The sequence below is a fragment of the Oncorhynchus mykiss genome, chromosome 31, assembly GCF_013265735.2.
Source record: "Oncorhynchus mykiss isolate Arlee chromosome 31, USDA_OmykA_1.1, whole genome shotgun sequence".
Taxonomy (NCBI): domain Eukaryota; kingdom Metazoa; phylum Chordata; class Actinopteri; order Salmoniformes; family Salmonidae; genus Oncorhynchus; species Oncorhynchus mykiss.
The window spans coordinates 9,920,879-9,936,849 of record NC_050571.1 but is presented as its reverse complement, the minus strand read 5'-3'; the positions used below and the strand labels follow the sequence as shown (position 1 = coordinate 9,936,849).

At 41.6% G+C, this 15,971-nt stretch overlaps 2 protein-coding genes across 7 annotated transcripts in view; one reads left to right on the top strand and one right to left on the bottom strand.

Moving 5' to 3' along the window:
* Window positions 1-5,182: 5,182 nt before the first annotated feature.
* On the top strand, window positions 5,183-7,250 carry LOC110504551. The gene is made up of 4 exons (XM_021583317.2): window positions 5,183-5,646; window positions 5,842-5,907; window positions 6,276-6,389; window positions 6,981-7,250. The coding sequence occupies exons 1-4, from the start codon at window positions 5,512-5,514 to the stop codon at window positions 7,125-7,127; spliced, it is 462 nt and encodes a 153-aa protein (XP_021438992.1). The 5' UTR covers window positions 5,183-5,511; the 3' UTR covers window positions 7,128-7,250.
* A 726-nt stretch (window positions 7,251-7,976) lies between these two features.
* kif3a (kinesin family member 3A) overlaps window positions 7,977-15,971 on the bottom strand; it is a 33,772-nt gene continuing 25,777 nt past the window's right edge. For all 6 annotated transcript variants that reach the window (XM_036969704.1, XM_036969701.1, XM_036969702.1 and 3 more), the window contains 6 exons: window positions 14,393-14,503; window positions 13,734-13,859; window positions 13,461-13,514; window positions 13,244-13,312; window positions 12,984-13,105; window positions 7,977-10,001 (listed from right to left, as the gene is read on the bottom strand). In XM_036969704.1, coding sequence (XP_036825599.1) covers window positions 9,953-10,001; window positions 12,984-13,105; window positions 13,244-13,312; window positions 13,461-13,514; window positions 13,734-13,859; window positions 14,393-14,503 — 531 coding nt within the window. In that variant the 3' untranslated portion in view covers window positions 7,977-9,952. The remainder of the gene's footprint in view (window positions 10,002-12,983; window positions 13,106-13,243; window positions 13,313-13,460; window positions 13,515-13,733; window positions 13,860-14,392; window positions 14,504-15,971) is intronic.

The following is a 15,971-nucleotide window of genomic DNA, read 5'->3' as shown; positions in this document are numbered from 1 at the left end:
GCTTCTGGATATCAGGACAGCGATCACTCACCTCGGATTAGACAAAGAGCTTCTGGATATCAGGACAGCGATCACTCACCTCGGATTAGACAAAGAGCTTCTGGATATCAGGACAGCGATCACTCACCTCGGATTAGACAAAGAGCTTCTGGATATCAGGACAGCGATCACTCACCTCGGATTAGACAAAGAGCTTCTGGATATCAGGGCAGCGATCACTCACCTCGGATTAGACAAAGAGCTTCTGGATATCAGGACAGCGATCACTCACCTCGGATTAGACAAAGAGCTTCTGGATATCAGGACAGCGATCACTCACCTCAGATTAGACAAAGAGCTTCTGGATATCAAGACAGCGATCACTCACCTCGGATTAGACAAAGAGCTTCAGTATATCAGGACAGCGATCACTCACCTCGGATTAGACAAAGATTTGTTTTACAACAAGGAGGACACACAGGACATTCTCCAAACACCAAACAGGGCCGACATTCCTGTTATTTGCAAGCGGAAACGACGCAGGTACAGAGGACAATAAGCGGGATGCCTGGTCAGGACCCGGAAAAGGAGAGTGGGAAAGCTGCCATTAACGTCATAACTACTCGCCAACATGCAATCATTGGTCAATAAACTAGACGAGGTACGATGACGAATATCCTACCAACGGGACATCAAAAACTGTAATATCCTATGTTTCACGGAATCGTGGCTGAATGATGACATGGATATTCAGCTAGCAGGATATACGCTGCACCGGCAAGAAAGAACAGCACACTCTGGTAAGACGGGGGGCAGTCTGTGCGTATTTGTAAACAACAGCTGGTGCACGAAATCTAAGGAAGTCTCTCGATTTTGATCGCCTGAAGTATATTGTGTGTATTGTATATTGAGTATATTGTGATAAATTGCATGCCGCACTACTGATCTAGAGAGTTCTCAGCTATACTTTTCGTGGCTGTTTATTTACCACCACAGGCAGATGCCGGTGTAACAGTATCACTTTAGACCGTCCCCTCGCCCATACCCGGGCGCGAACCAGGGACCCTCTGCACACATCAACTACAGTCACCCTCGAAGCATTGTTACCCATCACTCCACAAAAGCTGCGGCCCTTGCAGAGCAAAGGGGAACCACTACTTCAAGGTCTCAGAGCAAGTGACGTCACTGATTGAAATGATATTAGCGCACACCACCGCTAACTAGCTAGCCATTTCACATCGGTTACACTCACCCCCCTTTTGACCTCCTCCTTTTCCGCAGCAACCAGTGAGCCGGGTCAACAGCATCAATGTAACAGTATAACTTTAGACCGTCCCCTCGCCCATACCCGGGCGCGAACCAGGGACCCTCTGCACACATCAACAACAGATTGCATAGCGGAGAAGGTACGGTGGGATTCGAAATGGTCGGTGATCTGTTTGTTAACTTGGCTTTCAAAGACCTTAGAAATGTAGGTTAGGATAGATATAGGTCTGTAGCAGTTTGGGTCTAGAGTGTCTCCCCCTTTGAAGAGGGGGATGACCGCGGCAGCTTTCCAATCTTTGGGGATCTCAGACTATACGAAAGAGAGGTTGAACAGGCTAGTAATAGGGATTGCAACAATTTCGGGGGATAATTTTAGAAAGTGAGGGTCCAGATTATCTAGCCCAGCTGATTTGTAGGGATCCAGATTTTACAGCTCTTTCAGAACATCAGCTGCCTGGATTTGGGTGAAGGAGAAGCGGGGGGGGGGGGGGGGGGGGGGGGTTGGGCAAGCTTCTGCAGGGGGTGCTGAGCTGTTGGCCGGGGTATAGGTAGCCAGGTGGAAAGCATGGCCAGCCGAAAAAAAATACTTCTTGAAATTATCGATTGTTGTAGATTTATCAGTGGTGACAGTGTTTCCTAGCCTCAGTGCAGTGGGCAGATGGGAGGAGGTGCTCTTATTCTCCATGGACTTTACATTGTCCCAAAACCTTTTGGAATTAGTGCTACAGGATGCAAATTTCTGACTGAGTATATTGGTTCCTGTCTTCCCTGAAAAGTTTCATATCGAGTGGGCTATTCGATGCTAATGCAGAACGCCACAGGATGTTTTTGTGCTGGTCAAGGGCAGTCAAGTCTGGGGTGAACCAAGGGCTATATCTGTTCTTAGTTCTACATTTTTGGAATGGGGCATGCTTATTTAAGATGGCGAGGAAAGCACTTTTAAACAGCAACCAGGCATCCTCTACTGACAGGATGAGGTCAATATCCTTCCAGGATACCCTGGCCAGGTCGATAAGAAAGGCCTGCTATCTGAAGTGTTTTAGGGAGTGTTTGACAGTGATGAGGGTGGTCGTTTGACCGCGGACCCATTATGCACGAAGGCTCCCTGGTTGAAGACAGCAGAGGTGTATTTAGAGGGAAAGTTGGTCCGGATGATATCTAAGAGGGTGCCCATGGTTACTGATTTAGGGTTGTACCTGGTAGGTTCCTTGATCATTTGTGTGAGATTGAGAGCATCTAGTTTAGATTGTAGGACGGCCGTGGTGTTATTTAGCATATCCCAGTTAAGGTCACCTAACAGTACGAACTCTGAAGATAGATGGGGGGCAATCAATTCACATATGGTGTCCAGGGCACAGCTGGGGTCTGAAGGGGTCTATAACAAGTGGCAACAGTGAGATACTTGTTTTTGGAAAGGTGAATGTTTAAAAGTAGAAGTTCTAATTGTTTGGGCAAAGTCCTGGGTGGTATGACAGAACTCTGCAGGGTTTCTCTGCAGGAGAATGCAACTCCGCCCCCTTTGGCAGTTCTATCTTGTCGGAAGATGTCATAGTTAGGGATGGAAATTTCAGGATATCTTCCCTGTTAGTCATCAAGTTTCCGTTTGATACTATTTGATTGCTAATTGGTTATATGCATTATGATTTCCCATATAAGGACATCCTGGATGTTGATTGTCATAATTTTAGCTGTGACTAAAAATAACTTTCTATGGAAATGATCTTAATCTGAGTCCATTAAGCTGTCTTCATCCTAGTCCAGGAAAATGATCCCATAATGCAATACTATTTGATTCATCCGCAAAAAAAATATTGTTTCTTTACACAAGATGTACTGAGCACCATGCATGTTGTAGACAAACACCCTGAGCCTTGTTGAAGTACAGCATGTTGGGGTTCTAAGGTAGTGATCTGGGTTCCTTAGGCAGTCTATGGTTCTCAGTGGAATGTTCTCTCCCAAGTTTCATCCAACCAACTGCACTGTGAAGGAGAACAGTGATGAGGAACAGCTCCACGATCTCCTGACAAACCTTGTCAACTGTGCCAAGGTCATCTACTCTCGTCCCCCTCCCTGCCGCTCATCACAAACAACCCTAGAGCTTTGCTGAGAGGACTGATGGAAACTCTGTCAACTCTGCATAGTCCAGTACCTCATATTGTTAATTATTGTATGTATTGTATTATTTAAATGTATTATGACATTTATTTTTGTACTATTTATGAATAAATTAACTTGTAAAAGTGGCAAAATTGTATTGTTGTAAATGTGGTTTATTAAGTGTGTTGATACTACTGCACCATAGATTTTCTAGACTTGACCCATTCCTGACTCTAGCCTCAAACTACATTTCATAATGTGGAATCGCTGGAATGTCTGGCAGTCTCCACACTAAAGCACCAGTAAAACACAATCTTTAACATTAAACTATTTCATGTGTGTGGACAACCAGGCAAATCGTGGAACAAGGCAAATTCTTGGCAGTGACCATGTCGTTAAAGCATCAATCAATCATTCACATTTATTTTATAAAGTCCTTTTTACATCAGCAGTTCTCACAAAGTGCTTTAGAGATACCTAGCCTAAATCCCCAGAGAGCAAGCAATGAAGAAGCACAGTGGCTAGAAAAAACTCCCAAGAAGGCAGGACGAAACCTAGAGAGGAAGTAAGAAGAAACCTAGCATGATTCCAATCTTTTAACATACTTTTATTTTCTATTTTCGACTTATCTATTTTTTACTTAACACGTCTTTTTTAAATCGTAACTTCTTAAAGCATTGTTGGTTAAGGGCTTGTAAGTAAGCATTTCACTGTAAGGTCTACCTACACCTGTTGTATTTGGAGCATGTGACAAATAACATTTGATTTGTTCATTGACTATAGCTCAGCATTCAGCACCATAGTACCCTACATGCTCATCATTAGGCTTGAGGCCCTGGGTCTGAACCCCACCCTGTGCAATTGGGTCCTGGACCTCCTGACGGGCCACCCCAAGGTGATGAATGTAGGGAACAACACCTCCACTTCATTGATCCTCAACACTGGGGCCCCACAAGGGCGCATGCTCAGCCCCCTCCTGTACTCCCTGTTCACCCATGACCGCGTGGCCACGCACGCCTCCAACTCAATCATCAAGTTTGCAGACGACGCAACAGTAGTAGGCTTGATTACCAACAATGACGAGACAGCCAAAAGGGAGGAAGTGAAGGCTCTGCGAGTGTGGTGTCAGGAAATTACCTCTCACTCAAGATCAACAAAACAAAGGAGATGATCGTGGACTTCAGGAAACAGCACAGGGAGAACCCCCCTATCCACATCCACGGGACAGCAGTGGAGAAGGTATAAAGTTAAGTTCCTCAGTGCACATATCACTGAAAACTGAAATGGTCCACACACACAGACAGTGTTGTGAACAAGGAGCAAAAGCGCCTCTTCAACATCAGGAGGCTGAAGACATTTGGCTTGGCACCTAAAACCCTCACAAACTTTTACAGATGCACAATCGAAAGCATCCTGTCGGACTGTATCACTGCCTGGTACGGCAACTGCACCACCCTCAACCGCAGGGCTCTCCAGAGAGTGGTGCTGCACAACGCATCACTGGGAGCCAACTACCTGCCCTCCAGGATACCTACAGCATCCAATGTCACAGGAAGGCCAAAAAGACATTCAAGGACAACAACCATCCAAGGTCAGTACAGGTGCATCAAAGCTGGGACCTAGAGACTGAAAAACAGCTTTTATCACAAGGCCATCAGACTGTTAAAGAGCCATACATGTTATATGTTAGTAATTTAGCAGATACTCTTATCCAGAGCCAATTACAGTTAGTTCAGCCGTCTTAACAACATAGCTAGGTGAATACAAAACCTGAGAACAGTAATATTTTACACACACATTAAGGTCCCTACAAACAATCATTTCTAATGAAATAACACAAATGTGAAAAATATATAGCCTTTTTAAATTAAACTTCATACATTTTCACTCCGTCAATCATCAAGTTTCAGTTTGATTGCTAAATGATCATATGCAATACTACTTCCCATATAAGGACATCCTGGATGTTGATTGTCATAATTTTAGCTGTGACTTAGTGATCTCTATCTAACGTGCTCTGTGAGGAGTTTCAGTGTCAAGAGACAGTATAAGAGGCCTGTGACTGACGTTGCAAGTCAGTCACATTTCAACCTTCTTCACCCCGAGGGCTGACTGTATCTAGTCATAGCCTGCTGCTACTACTACCATTACTACTACTGCTGTAAAGCCATGAAGACTGTCGCTCTCCTCTTCTCCTTTGCATTTGTGCTGGTCTTCACTGCGCCCACTAAGACATCTGATGAGACTCATCTATTGCGTATGATCATCGACGAGGTTAACAAGATCCTCAAAGGAGGTCTGGAGGTAAGAAGATTGAAATGTTGCATATGACAAGTATTATAACAAGTGTTATAACAGCATTATAATCCATTGTATCTACAGTGTTATCAAATGTTGCTCTGCTCTATCGAATTAGAAAGCTTCTTGTTAAAAATTAGAGCAAAGAGGTCATGAAAAATTGACACAAATAACAAAAATTTTGTGACATTTTGTTTCTAGTTTCAGGCCCTTTTGGACAGTCTAGTGCCGGCGGGATTCGATCAAGATCGCTGCAGGGCAAACGGGGTAAAGTGTATCCATAACCTTGATGAATAGGCCCGAAAACATGGTAGACAACGTTCCATCATGGGCCGTTTTCCCCAGACACAGATTAAGCCTAGTCCTAGAGAATGAAAACCATGTTCAATGGATATTCACCATTGAAAGTGCTCCTTAGTCCCAAGACTAGCCTTCACTTGTGTCTGGATAACGGGACCCTCATGTCCATCGGTCATAACTACTGTTAACTTACCCATGTCAACACTTGTTGACGCAATCAGACACTTATTAGTGCTGACCAGAAAGGTGACAATGTATTTAATAAATTTCTACAGGCTATTGTAGCCATTACAGCAGCAGATTCATCAATAATCATGACTTTCTCAAAATTACAGCCTAAAGATTTCTGCATAGCTGAGACTATTCTGTCTGCCATAAGCCATACGAGGCACAGGATTCCATTTAACAACATATCTAAAATCAGTAGAGTGCTGAAGCAGTACAATAAGGTAAGGAATCATTCAGACAAATCTAAACTTGGTTGTTGGGGTCTACTCTAGCCTGGGCTGCAAATTCTTGTCATGCCAAAGGAGTGGCATGATGGCACAAACAGACTGGCACCCGGGCTAGCTTAGGTGTATTCAGTGAAATATCCAGAATTTTGCAGATATACATTCATGAGTAGAGATTGTCTGTTCAACACAATGTATTTATATCTTGTAATGTTGCACACACTTGAACAGAGCCCTGCTCTTGTCAATCAAACAGTAACTACTACTCTGACTATTAGCCATAACAATTATCAGTGTAGAAAAAGTAACTCAAAACAGACATGGATGAAGTCTAGGCCTGGACTAAAAATAACTTTCATTGTAAATGATCTTAATCTGAGACCATTAAACTGTCTTCATCCTAGTCCAGGAAAATGATCCCATAATGCGATACTATTTGATTCATCTGTAAAATCTTGTTTCTTTACACAAGGTGTACTGAGCACCATGCATGTTGTAGGCAAACACCCTGAGGGTTCTAAAGGTAGTGATCTGGGTTCCTTGGGCAGTCTATGGTTCTCAGTGGAATGTTCTCTGTTCTCTCCCAAGTTTCATCCAACCAACTGCAATGTGAAGGAGAACGGTGATGAGGAACAGCTCCACGATCTCCTGACAAACCTTGTCAACTGTGCCAAGGTCATCTACTCTCGTCCCCCTCCCTGCCGGTCTTCACAAACAACCCTAGAGCTTTGCTGAGAGGACTGATGGAAACTCTGTCAACTCTGCATAGTCCAGTACCTCGTATTGTTATTTATTGTATTATTTAAATGTATTATGACAGTTATTTTTGTACTATTTATGAATAAATTAACTTGTAAAAGTGGCAAAATTGTATTGTTGCAAATGTGGTTTATTAAGTGTGTTGATACTACTGCACCATAGATTTTCTAGACTTGACCCATTCCTGACTCTAGCCTCAAACTACATTTCATAATGTGGAATCACTGAAATGTCTGGCAGTCTCCACACTAAAGCACCAGTAAAACACAATCTTTAACATTAAACTATTTCATGTGTGTGGACAACCAGGCAAATCGTGCAACAAGGCAAATTCGATGGCAGTGACCATGTCGTTAAAGCATCAATCAATCATTCACATTTATTTTATAAAGTCCTTTTTACATCAGCAGTTCTCACAAAGGGCTTTAGAGACACGTAGCCTAAATCCCCAGAGAGCAAGCAATGAAGAAGCACAGTGGCTGAAAAAACTCCCAAGAAGGCAGGAAGAAACCTAGAAGGAGAAACCTAGAAGGAGAAACCTAGAAGGAGAAACCTAGAAGGAGAAACCTAGAGGAAGAAACCTAGAAGGAGAAACCTAGAAGGAGAAACCTAGAAGGAGAAACCTAGCATGATTCCAATCTTAAAACATGCTACATACGGCAACCAGACAAATCATACGGCAACCAGACAAATCACACGGCAACCAGACAAATCACACGGCAACCAGACAAATCACACGGCAACCAGACAAATCACACGGCAACCAGACAAATCACACGGCAACCAGACAAATCAAATCTAAAGAGACAAAGAAAGAGAGTGAGATTAGACATGTGCAATAATTTAATAAATTAACAAAATACAGTAATGTAAACATTTGAAATACAGTAAATTCCAAAATAAAGACACTTTGCTTCCACTACAATACACCATGAACGATGAGCTGTAAAGGAAGAAATCAAAGCGTGACAAATGAATGTCCTAGTTAGTGTTTAATGGGCGAATGGCATTACTATATAGACGGGTTAGCTGACATCAGTGCGTCTCGACAAGACAGAAGTCCGTGTGGCGTTACGATTCTGAACATTCAGATAGCGAACAACAATGACAGAAAGCTGCAACGTGGGGAATCGTAAGAGGCTGGTTTCAGCTTGTAGTATCTCGTTATTAATATCACATTTTATTTTGGGGTGTTTCGACTGATGTCACGTCCATGCTAATATGGTGAAAATACCCTTGCTAACCAACAACTTGTAAGGATGCATTTTAGAGATAAGCGCTCATTGTGCAAATGTATTCGTTTTCACTAAACATTTGGAGACTAAATATAGTGTAGTTTGTCCCATTGTGGCGCACTCGTCTATGGAAGCAGCATGGCATGCATGTGCTACCCTTCAGACATAAAGAAGGAAACTAAGCTTAAAAGCACACTTCAGACTCCCATAAGTTTGATGCTTGAAATAAGGGCATTATGACCTGTGGTGCACATATGAATCATTTCTGGAATAGTTTTTTTGTGAAAGGCCATCAGATGTATCCATTACATCCTGCCAGTAGGAGTGGCGACATCGTCATCTCAAAACAGTGTTTGTTGTTGTCGTCGCTTTCGTCTTTGAAGACCTGTTCAAAAAACCATGGCTTGTGCTCATCATAGACGAATCTCCTACGTCCCAAATGGCACCCTATTCCCTATTTAGTGCACTACTTTTGACCAGAGCATTACAGGACACCCTATGAGCCCTGGTCAAAAGTAGTGCACTATAATGGGAATAGGGTTTCATTTGGGACGTAGCCAGTGTGTTTCCCACTGAACTGTGCTCGATGACTACATTAAGACTCAACATTAAGCTGACTATCCTCAACAAGCCTCCCCTTATTATAATACAAGGTCCCCTTGACTTGAGCAGTCTAAGGGGCAGGTCCAAATGACACCCTATTCCATATTTAGTGCACTACTTTTGACCAGGGCTCATAGGGTATCCCATAGGGCTCTGGTCAAAAGTAGTGCACTAAATAGGGTGCGCCATTTGGGACGCTGACTAAATCCTACAGTAGTTTCTGCTGCCTGCTCCCTCCCTCCCTCCCTCCTTCCCCTCCCTCCCTCCCTGACCGACCGACCAACAGTTTCCTCTCCTCCCTTCACATTTAAAACCTTACTTGGCTAAACAGTGTATTAACAACATCTGTTTAAATAACGACAATAAAGATCTTCATGTTCGACTATTGACTGACTGACTGTTGTTCATTCTAAGGTAAAGTAGTGTAGATTCATTGACTGACTGCTGTTGTTCATTCTAAGGTAAAGTAGTGTAGATTTATTGACTGACTGACTGTTGTTCATTCTAAGGTAAAGTAGTGTAGATTCATTGACTGACTGCTGTTGTTCATTCTAAGGTAAAGTAGTGTAGATTCATTGACTGACTGTTGTTCATTCTAAGGTAATGTAGCGTAGATTCATTGACTGACTGTTGTTCATTCTAAGGTAAAGTAGTGTAGATTCATTGACTGACTGTTGTTCATTCCAAGGTAATGTAGTGTAGATTCATTGACTGACTGTTGTTCATTCTAAGGTAAAGTAGTGTAGATTCATTGACTGACTGTTGTTCATTCTAAGGTAATGTAGTGTAGATTCATTGACTGACTGTTGTTCATTCTAAGGTAAAGTAGTGTAGATTCATTGACTGACTGTTGTTCATTCTAAGGTAAAGTAGTGTAGAATCATTGACTGACTGTTGTTCATTCTAAGGTAAAGCAGTGTAGATTCATTGCAGTACATGGGGCTCCAGCCCTGATTGGCTCTCTCACTGCAGCAGGGATTCCATCACAGCCTCGGGATTCGCTGATCTTTTCCTGTCAGGAGATAAGAGGAGGGTTGCATCACAAATGGCACCCTTTCCCTATATAGTGCACTACTTTTGACCTAGGCCCATAGGGAATAGGGTGCCATTTGAGATGCAAATGAGATGATCATGGGGTTAATATACACAGAGTAAACAAATGAGATGATCATGGGGTTAATATACACAGAGTAAACAAATGAGATGATCATGGGGTTAATATACACAGAGTAAACAAATGAGATGATCATGGGGTTAATATACACAGAGTAAACAAATGAACACCTGCTCTTTCCATGACAGACTGAACAGGTGAATCTGTTATTGATGTCACTTAAATCCACTTCAAATCAGTGTAGATGAAGGAGAAGAGACAGGTTCAAAATGATTTTTAAACCTTGAGACAATTGAGACATGGATTGTGTATGTGTGTCATTCAGAGGGTGAATGGACAAGACAAAAGATTGAAGTGCCGTTGAACAGGGTATGGTAGTAGGTGCCAGGCGCACCGGTTTGTGTCAAGAACTACAATGCTGTTGGGTTGTTGACGCTGAACAGTTTCCCGTGTGTATCAAGAATGGTTCACCACCCAAAAGATATCGGGCCAATTTGACAACTATAGGAAGCATTGGAACCCATATGGACCAACATCCCCGTGGAACGCTTTCGACCCCTTGTACATGCCCTGATGAATTGAGTCTGTTCTGAGGGTAAAAAGGCTGTTCAATACTAGGAAGGTGTTCCTAATTATTTGTCCACTCAGTGTATTAGTACTGTTATCCTGGTTGGTATATTAGTACTATAATTCTGGTTGGTATATTAGTACTGTTATCCTGGTTGGTATATTAGTACTGTTATCCTGGTTGGTATATTACTACTGTTATCGTGGTTGGTATATTAGTACTGTTATCCTGGTTGGTATATTAGTACTGTTATCCTGGTTGGTATATTAGTACTGTTATCCTGGTTGGTATATTAGTACTGTTATCCTGGTTGGTATATTAGTACTGTTATCCTGGTTGGTGTATTAGTACTGTTATCGTGGTTGGTATATTAGTACTGTTATCGTGGTTGGTATATTACTACTGTTATCGTGGTTGGTATATTAGTACTGTTATCCTGGTTGGTATATTACTACTGTTATCCTGGTTGGTATATTAGTACTGTTATCCTGGTTGGTATATTAGTACTGTTATCGTGGTTGGTATATTACTACTGTTATCGTGGTTGGTATATTACTACTGTTATCGTGGTTGGTATATTACTACTGTTATCGTGGTTGGTATATTAGTACTGTTATCCTGGTTGGTATATTAGTACTGTTATCGTGGTTGGTATATTACTACTGTTATCGTGGTTGGTATATTACTACTGTTATCCTGGTTGGTATATTAGTACTGTTATCCTGGTTGGTATATTACTACTGTTATCGTGGTTGGTATATTAGTACTGTTATCGTGGTTGGTATATTACTACTGTTATCGTGGTTGGTATATTAGTACTGTTATCCTGGTTGGTATATTAGTACTGTTATCCTGGTTGGTATATTACTACTGTTATCGTGGTTGGTATATTAGTACTGTTATCATGGTTGGTATATTACTACTGTTATCGTGGTTGGTATATTACTACTGTTATCGTGGTTGGTATATTAGTACTGTTATCGTGGTTGGTATATTACTACTGTTATCGTGGTTGGTATATTAGTACTGTTATCGTGGTTGGTATATTACTACTGTTATCGTGGTTGGTATATTAGTACTGTTATCCTGGTTGGTATATTAGTACTGTTATCGTGGTTGGTATATTACTACTGTTATCCTGGTTGGTATATTACTACTGTTATCGTGGTTGGTATATTAGTACTGTTATCCTGGTTGGTATATTAGTACTGTTATCGTGGTTGGTATATTACTACTGTTATCGTGGTTGGTATATTACTACTGTTATCGTGGTTGGTATATTACTACTGTTATCGTGGTTGGTATATTACTACTGTTATCGTGGTTGGTATATTAGTACTGTTATCCTGGTTGGTATATTACTACTGTTATCGTGGTTGGTATATTAGTACTGTTATCGTGGTTGGTATATTACTACTGTTATCGTGGTTGGTATATTAGTACTGTTATCGTGGTTGGTATATTAGTACTGTTATCGTGGTTGGTATATTAGTACTGTTATCCTGGTTGGTATATTAGTACTGTTATCCTGGTTGGTATATTAGTACTGTTATCCTGGTTGGTATATTAGTACTGTTATCGTGGTTGGTATATTACTACTGTTATCGTGGTTGGTATATTACTACTGTTATCCTGGTTGGTATATTAGTACTGTTATCCTGGTTGGTATATTAGTACTGTTATCGTGGTTGGTATATTAGTACTGTTATCCTGGTTGGTATATTAGTACTGTTATCCTGGTTGGTGTATTAGTACTGTTATCCTGGTTGGTATATTAGTACTGTTATCGTGGTTGGTATATTACTACTGTTATCGTGGTTGGTATATTAGTACTGTTATCCTGGTTGGTATATTAGTACTGTTATCCTGGTTGGTATATTACTACTGTTATCCTGGTTGGTATATTAGTACTGTTATCCTGGTTGGTATATTAGTACTGTTATCGTGGTTGGTATATTACTACTGTTATCGTGGTTGGTATATTACTACTGTTATCCTGGTTGGTATATTAGTACTGTTATCCTGGTTGGTATATTAGTACTGTTATCGTGGTTGGTATATTAGTACTGTTATCCTGGTTGGTATATTAGTACTGTTATCCTGGTTGGTGTATTAGTAATGTTATCCTGGTTGGTATATTAGTACTGTTATCGTGGTTGGTATATTACTACTGTTATCGTGGTTGGTATATTAGTACTGTTATCCTGGTTGGTATATTAGTACTGTTATCCTGGTTGGTACTACCACTATTGTTCATGGTGGATAACGATGTACCGGCAGCAGCTGGGAGACATGCGGTGGTGCTGGTTTACCTTCGTCCAGTCTTGGGCCTACTACTCTTGGAGGTCCTGGGCCTCTCCAGCTTCATCAGTGACTGTCTCATACTCTCCTCTGTGTAGGCCAAGTACACATGAGACAGGTCCACCTCAAACGGCTGGTGGAGAGAGGGAGAGAGGAAAGAGAGGGGGATGGAGAGAGGGTGGAGGATGAACATAAAGAGAGGGTCAAATAATATTATCCAGATGCACTATGCTTGCCTGTCTTCTTATGTCGGTGTGAACTAAGAACTCACATCTTTTTCTTTCTTGTCCGGCACGGGGGTCTGTTTTCTCATGTTGTTACCAGTGTACGCTACACACTTCTGAGGACCAACAAGTAAACAATGTCATCAGCATGAGGCAATCACACCAACGTGGCTCTGTACTGTCTATGTTAATGGAGAAACTCCCTCCCCTTAGCCTAACTATTCTCAGGTTAAATATTTCACTGTGGCTGTATGCAGAACTCACCAGCTGCCATTCCCCAATGTCCTCATTCCACTGTACATAGTTCTCAATCATCTCCTGCACCAGACAGGAAGAAGCAGGAACCATATTAGCATCAGTGCTAACTAAATACGCTCTCACACAAACATAAATGGACAGACACACGTTTCCACACGTCTACGACATGTCGCACACACACACACAGGTCTACGACATGTAGACAGACAGGTAGTTGTCACACACATACACACAGGTCTACGACATGTAGACAGACAGGTAGTTGTCACACACACACACCTGGTATTCCTGTGGGATGAAGCTGTCTATGATGAGCATCTGCAGTCGTAGCTCTCTGCTGAGGTGGCGGATATTCTCCAGCAGGCCCTCGATCTCCCGGTGATGCTCCTGCTGCAGGTCGGCCATCTGACAACACAACAACAACCTCTCAACAACCACAAGACAACCACTGAACCAATGCCATGTGTTGATGAAGAAATGAGCCAATGCTTTGTGTTGATGAAGAAATTAGCCAATGCCGTGTGTTGATGAAGAAATGAGCCAATGCCGTGTGTTGATGAAGAAATGAGCCAATGCTGTGTGTTAATGAAGAAATGAACCAATGCTGTGTGTTAATGAAGAAATGAACCAATGCTGTGTGTTAATGAAGTAATGAACCAATGCTGCGTGTTAATGAAGTAATGAACCAATGCTGTGTGTTAATGAAGTAATGAACCAATGCTGTGTGTTAATGAACCAATGCTGTGTGTTAATGAACCAATGCTGTGTGTTAATGAAGTAATGAACCAATGCTGTGTGTTAATGTTCTGCTCCTGCTGCAGGTCATCCACAAAACAACAAGGCCCCAGTCCTGTGTTTCAACCCACTTGGGATGCATCCTATTCACTATATAGTGCACTAGTTTTCACCAGAGTCCTGTGGGACTTGGACATTCTTACCTCTGACTTGGCAGCCATCAGCATGGTCCAGACTTTCTTCAGCTTCTTGGTCTTCCCCTGAGCCTCCTCCTGCAGACTGGAGTACTTCTCTTCCATGTCCAGACGCTCCGCCTGCATGGACGCCACAAACAAGACAGGGAGTTTTGGATTTCATTTCATTTATTTAATCATTAAAACGGGAAACCTCACCACTTTTGAACCTGATTTAATTATCTCCATGTAGATACTGGTATGGTGCTGGAGATACTGAATCTGACGTTAAATATGTGTAAAGTCTCCCTTGAACATAGAAGACTGCTCCGCCGGAGACAACTGAACATGCAGAAACGCCTGAAGGCTTTTCCCCCTGATGGAAACAAGGAGTATTTGGGTATTTTATTAGGATCCCCATTAGCTGTTGCAGAAACAGCAGCTACTCTTCATGGGGTCCAACACAGAACATGAACCATAATACAGAATGACATGAAACAGAACATCATTAGACAAGAACAGCTCATGGACAGAACTACATATAGAACTAAATACAGAACATCAATAGACAAGAACAGCTCATGGACAGAACTACATATAGAACTAAATACAGAACATCAATAGACAAGAACAGCTCAAGGACAGAACTATGTACATTTTTAAAAGATACTCTATTCCCTATGTAAGTTCACTGCTTCTGACCAGAGTCAGTTTGTAGCTTTTATTATGTTCAATTCCTCTGCTCATCGACAGATGCCATTGCCATTTTCAGGGAAAGCAAAGCAGGCACCTTATCTGAACTAAAGGTGCTGACTGGTGTGACTTAGTAGACTTTAAAGGCAGTGGTATGCAAACTTTGTCAGCATGGACTCCATTTTTTTCACCAGAAATTCTGGCAACCCCACCCAAAATGTAATGACTACCTTAAAAAATAATAATAATATATATTTTTTTAAATGAATGACATCCTTAAAAATATATTTAAAAAATTAAATTAAATGAAAAAGTTGAATTCCTGACATTTTCATCTCTCATGAAAATTACAAGAACCAATAAATAAATACATTTACTCATCTTTCTCCACAACAACATAAATATATTGTCCCATAAAATAGTCTGTAGTCTCAATTTTTTGTCCCTCCCCCGACATAGGGCTCTAGTCAAAAGTAGTGCACTATGTAGGGAATAGGGTGCCAGTTGGACATGGGACAGTTGTTTATACGTTATGACTCATTTCGTTTCCCAATATGCTGGGCATGTGCCATGTCACCAAAATATCACCTCTCATCAGCGCCACTTATCACTGAGAATCAACCCCGCTCAAACAGTCAGAGGAAGTGTAGTGGTGAGTACTTTGATGCAGAAATGAGACATGTCAGATGAGCAAGGGGAGTTAACCACTAAGCCATATATGTATTTACAACTCTTCAGTTGATAGAACCGCTTCTCCTCCAGTTCTCTGCAGTGCTGCTTTGACTTGATGGTATGATGTACAGTGCCTTCAGGAAGTATTCACAACCCTTGTCTTTTTCCAAATGTAATTGTGTTACAGCGTGAATTTTGAAAAAAACCAAAACATAATTCCACTTTGACATTATGGGGTATTGTG

Excerpts from the sequence above, each read along its gene's own strand:
- LOC110504551 (XM_021583317.2), top strand. The coding sequence starts at position 5,512 with ATGAAGACTGTCGCTCTCCTCTTCTCCTTTGCATTTGTGCTGGTCTTC. Across the intron at positions 5,908-6,275 it reads ATCGCTGCAGGGCAAACGGG|CCTAAAGATTTCTGCATAGC; the intron begins GTAAAGTGTATC and ends TCAAAATTACAG. Across the intron at positions 6,390-6,980 it reads TGCTGAAGCAGTACAATAAG|TTTCATCCAACCAACTGCAA; the intron begins GTAAGGAATCAT and ends TTCTCTCCCAAG.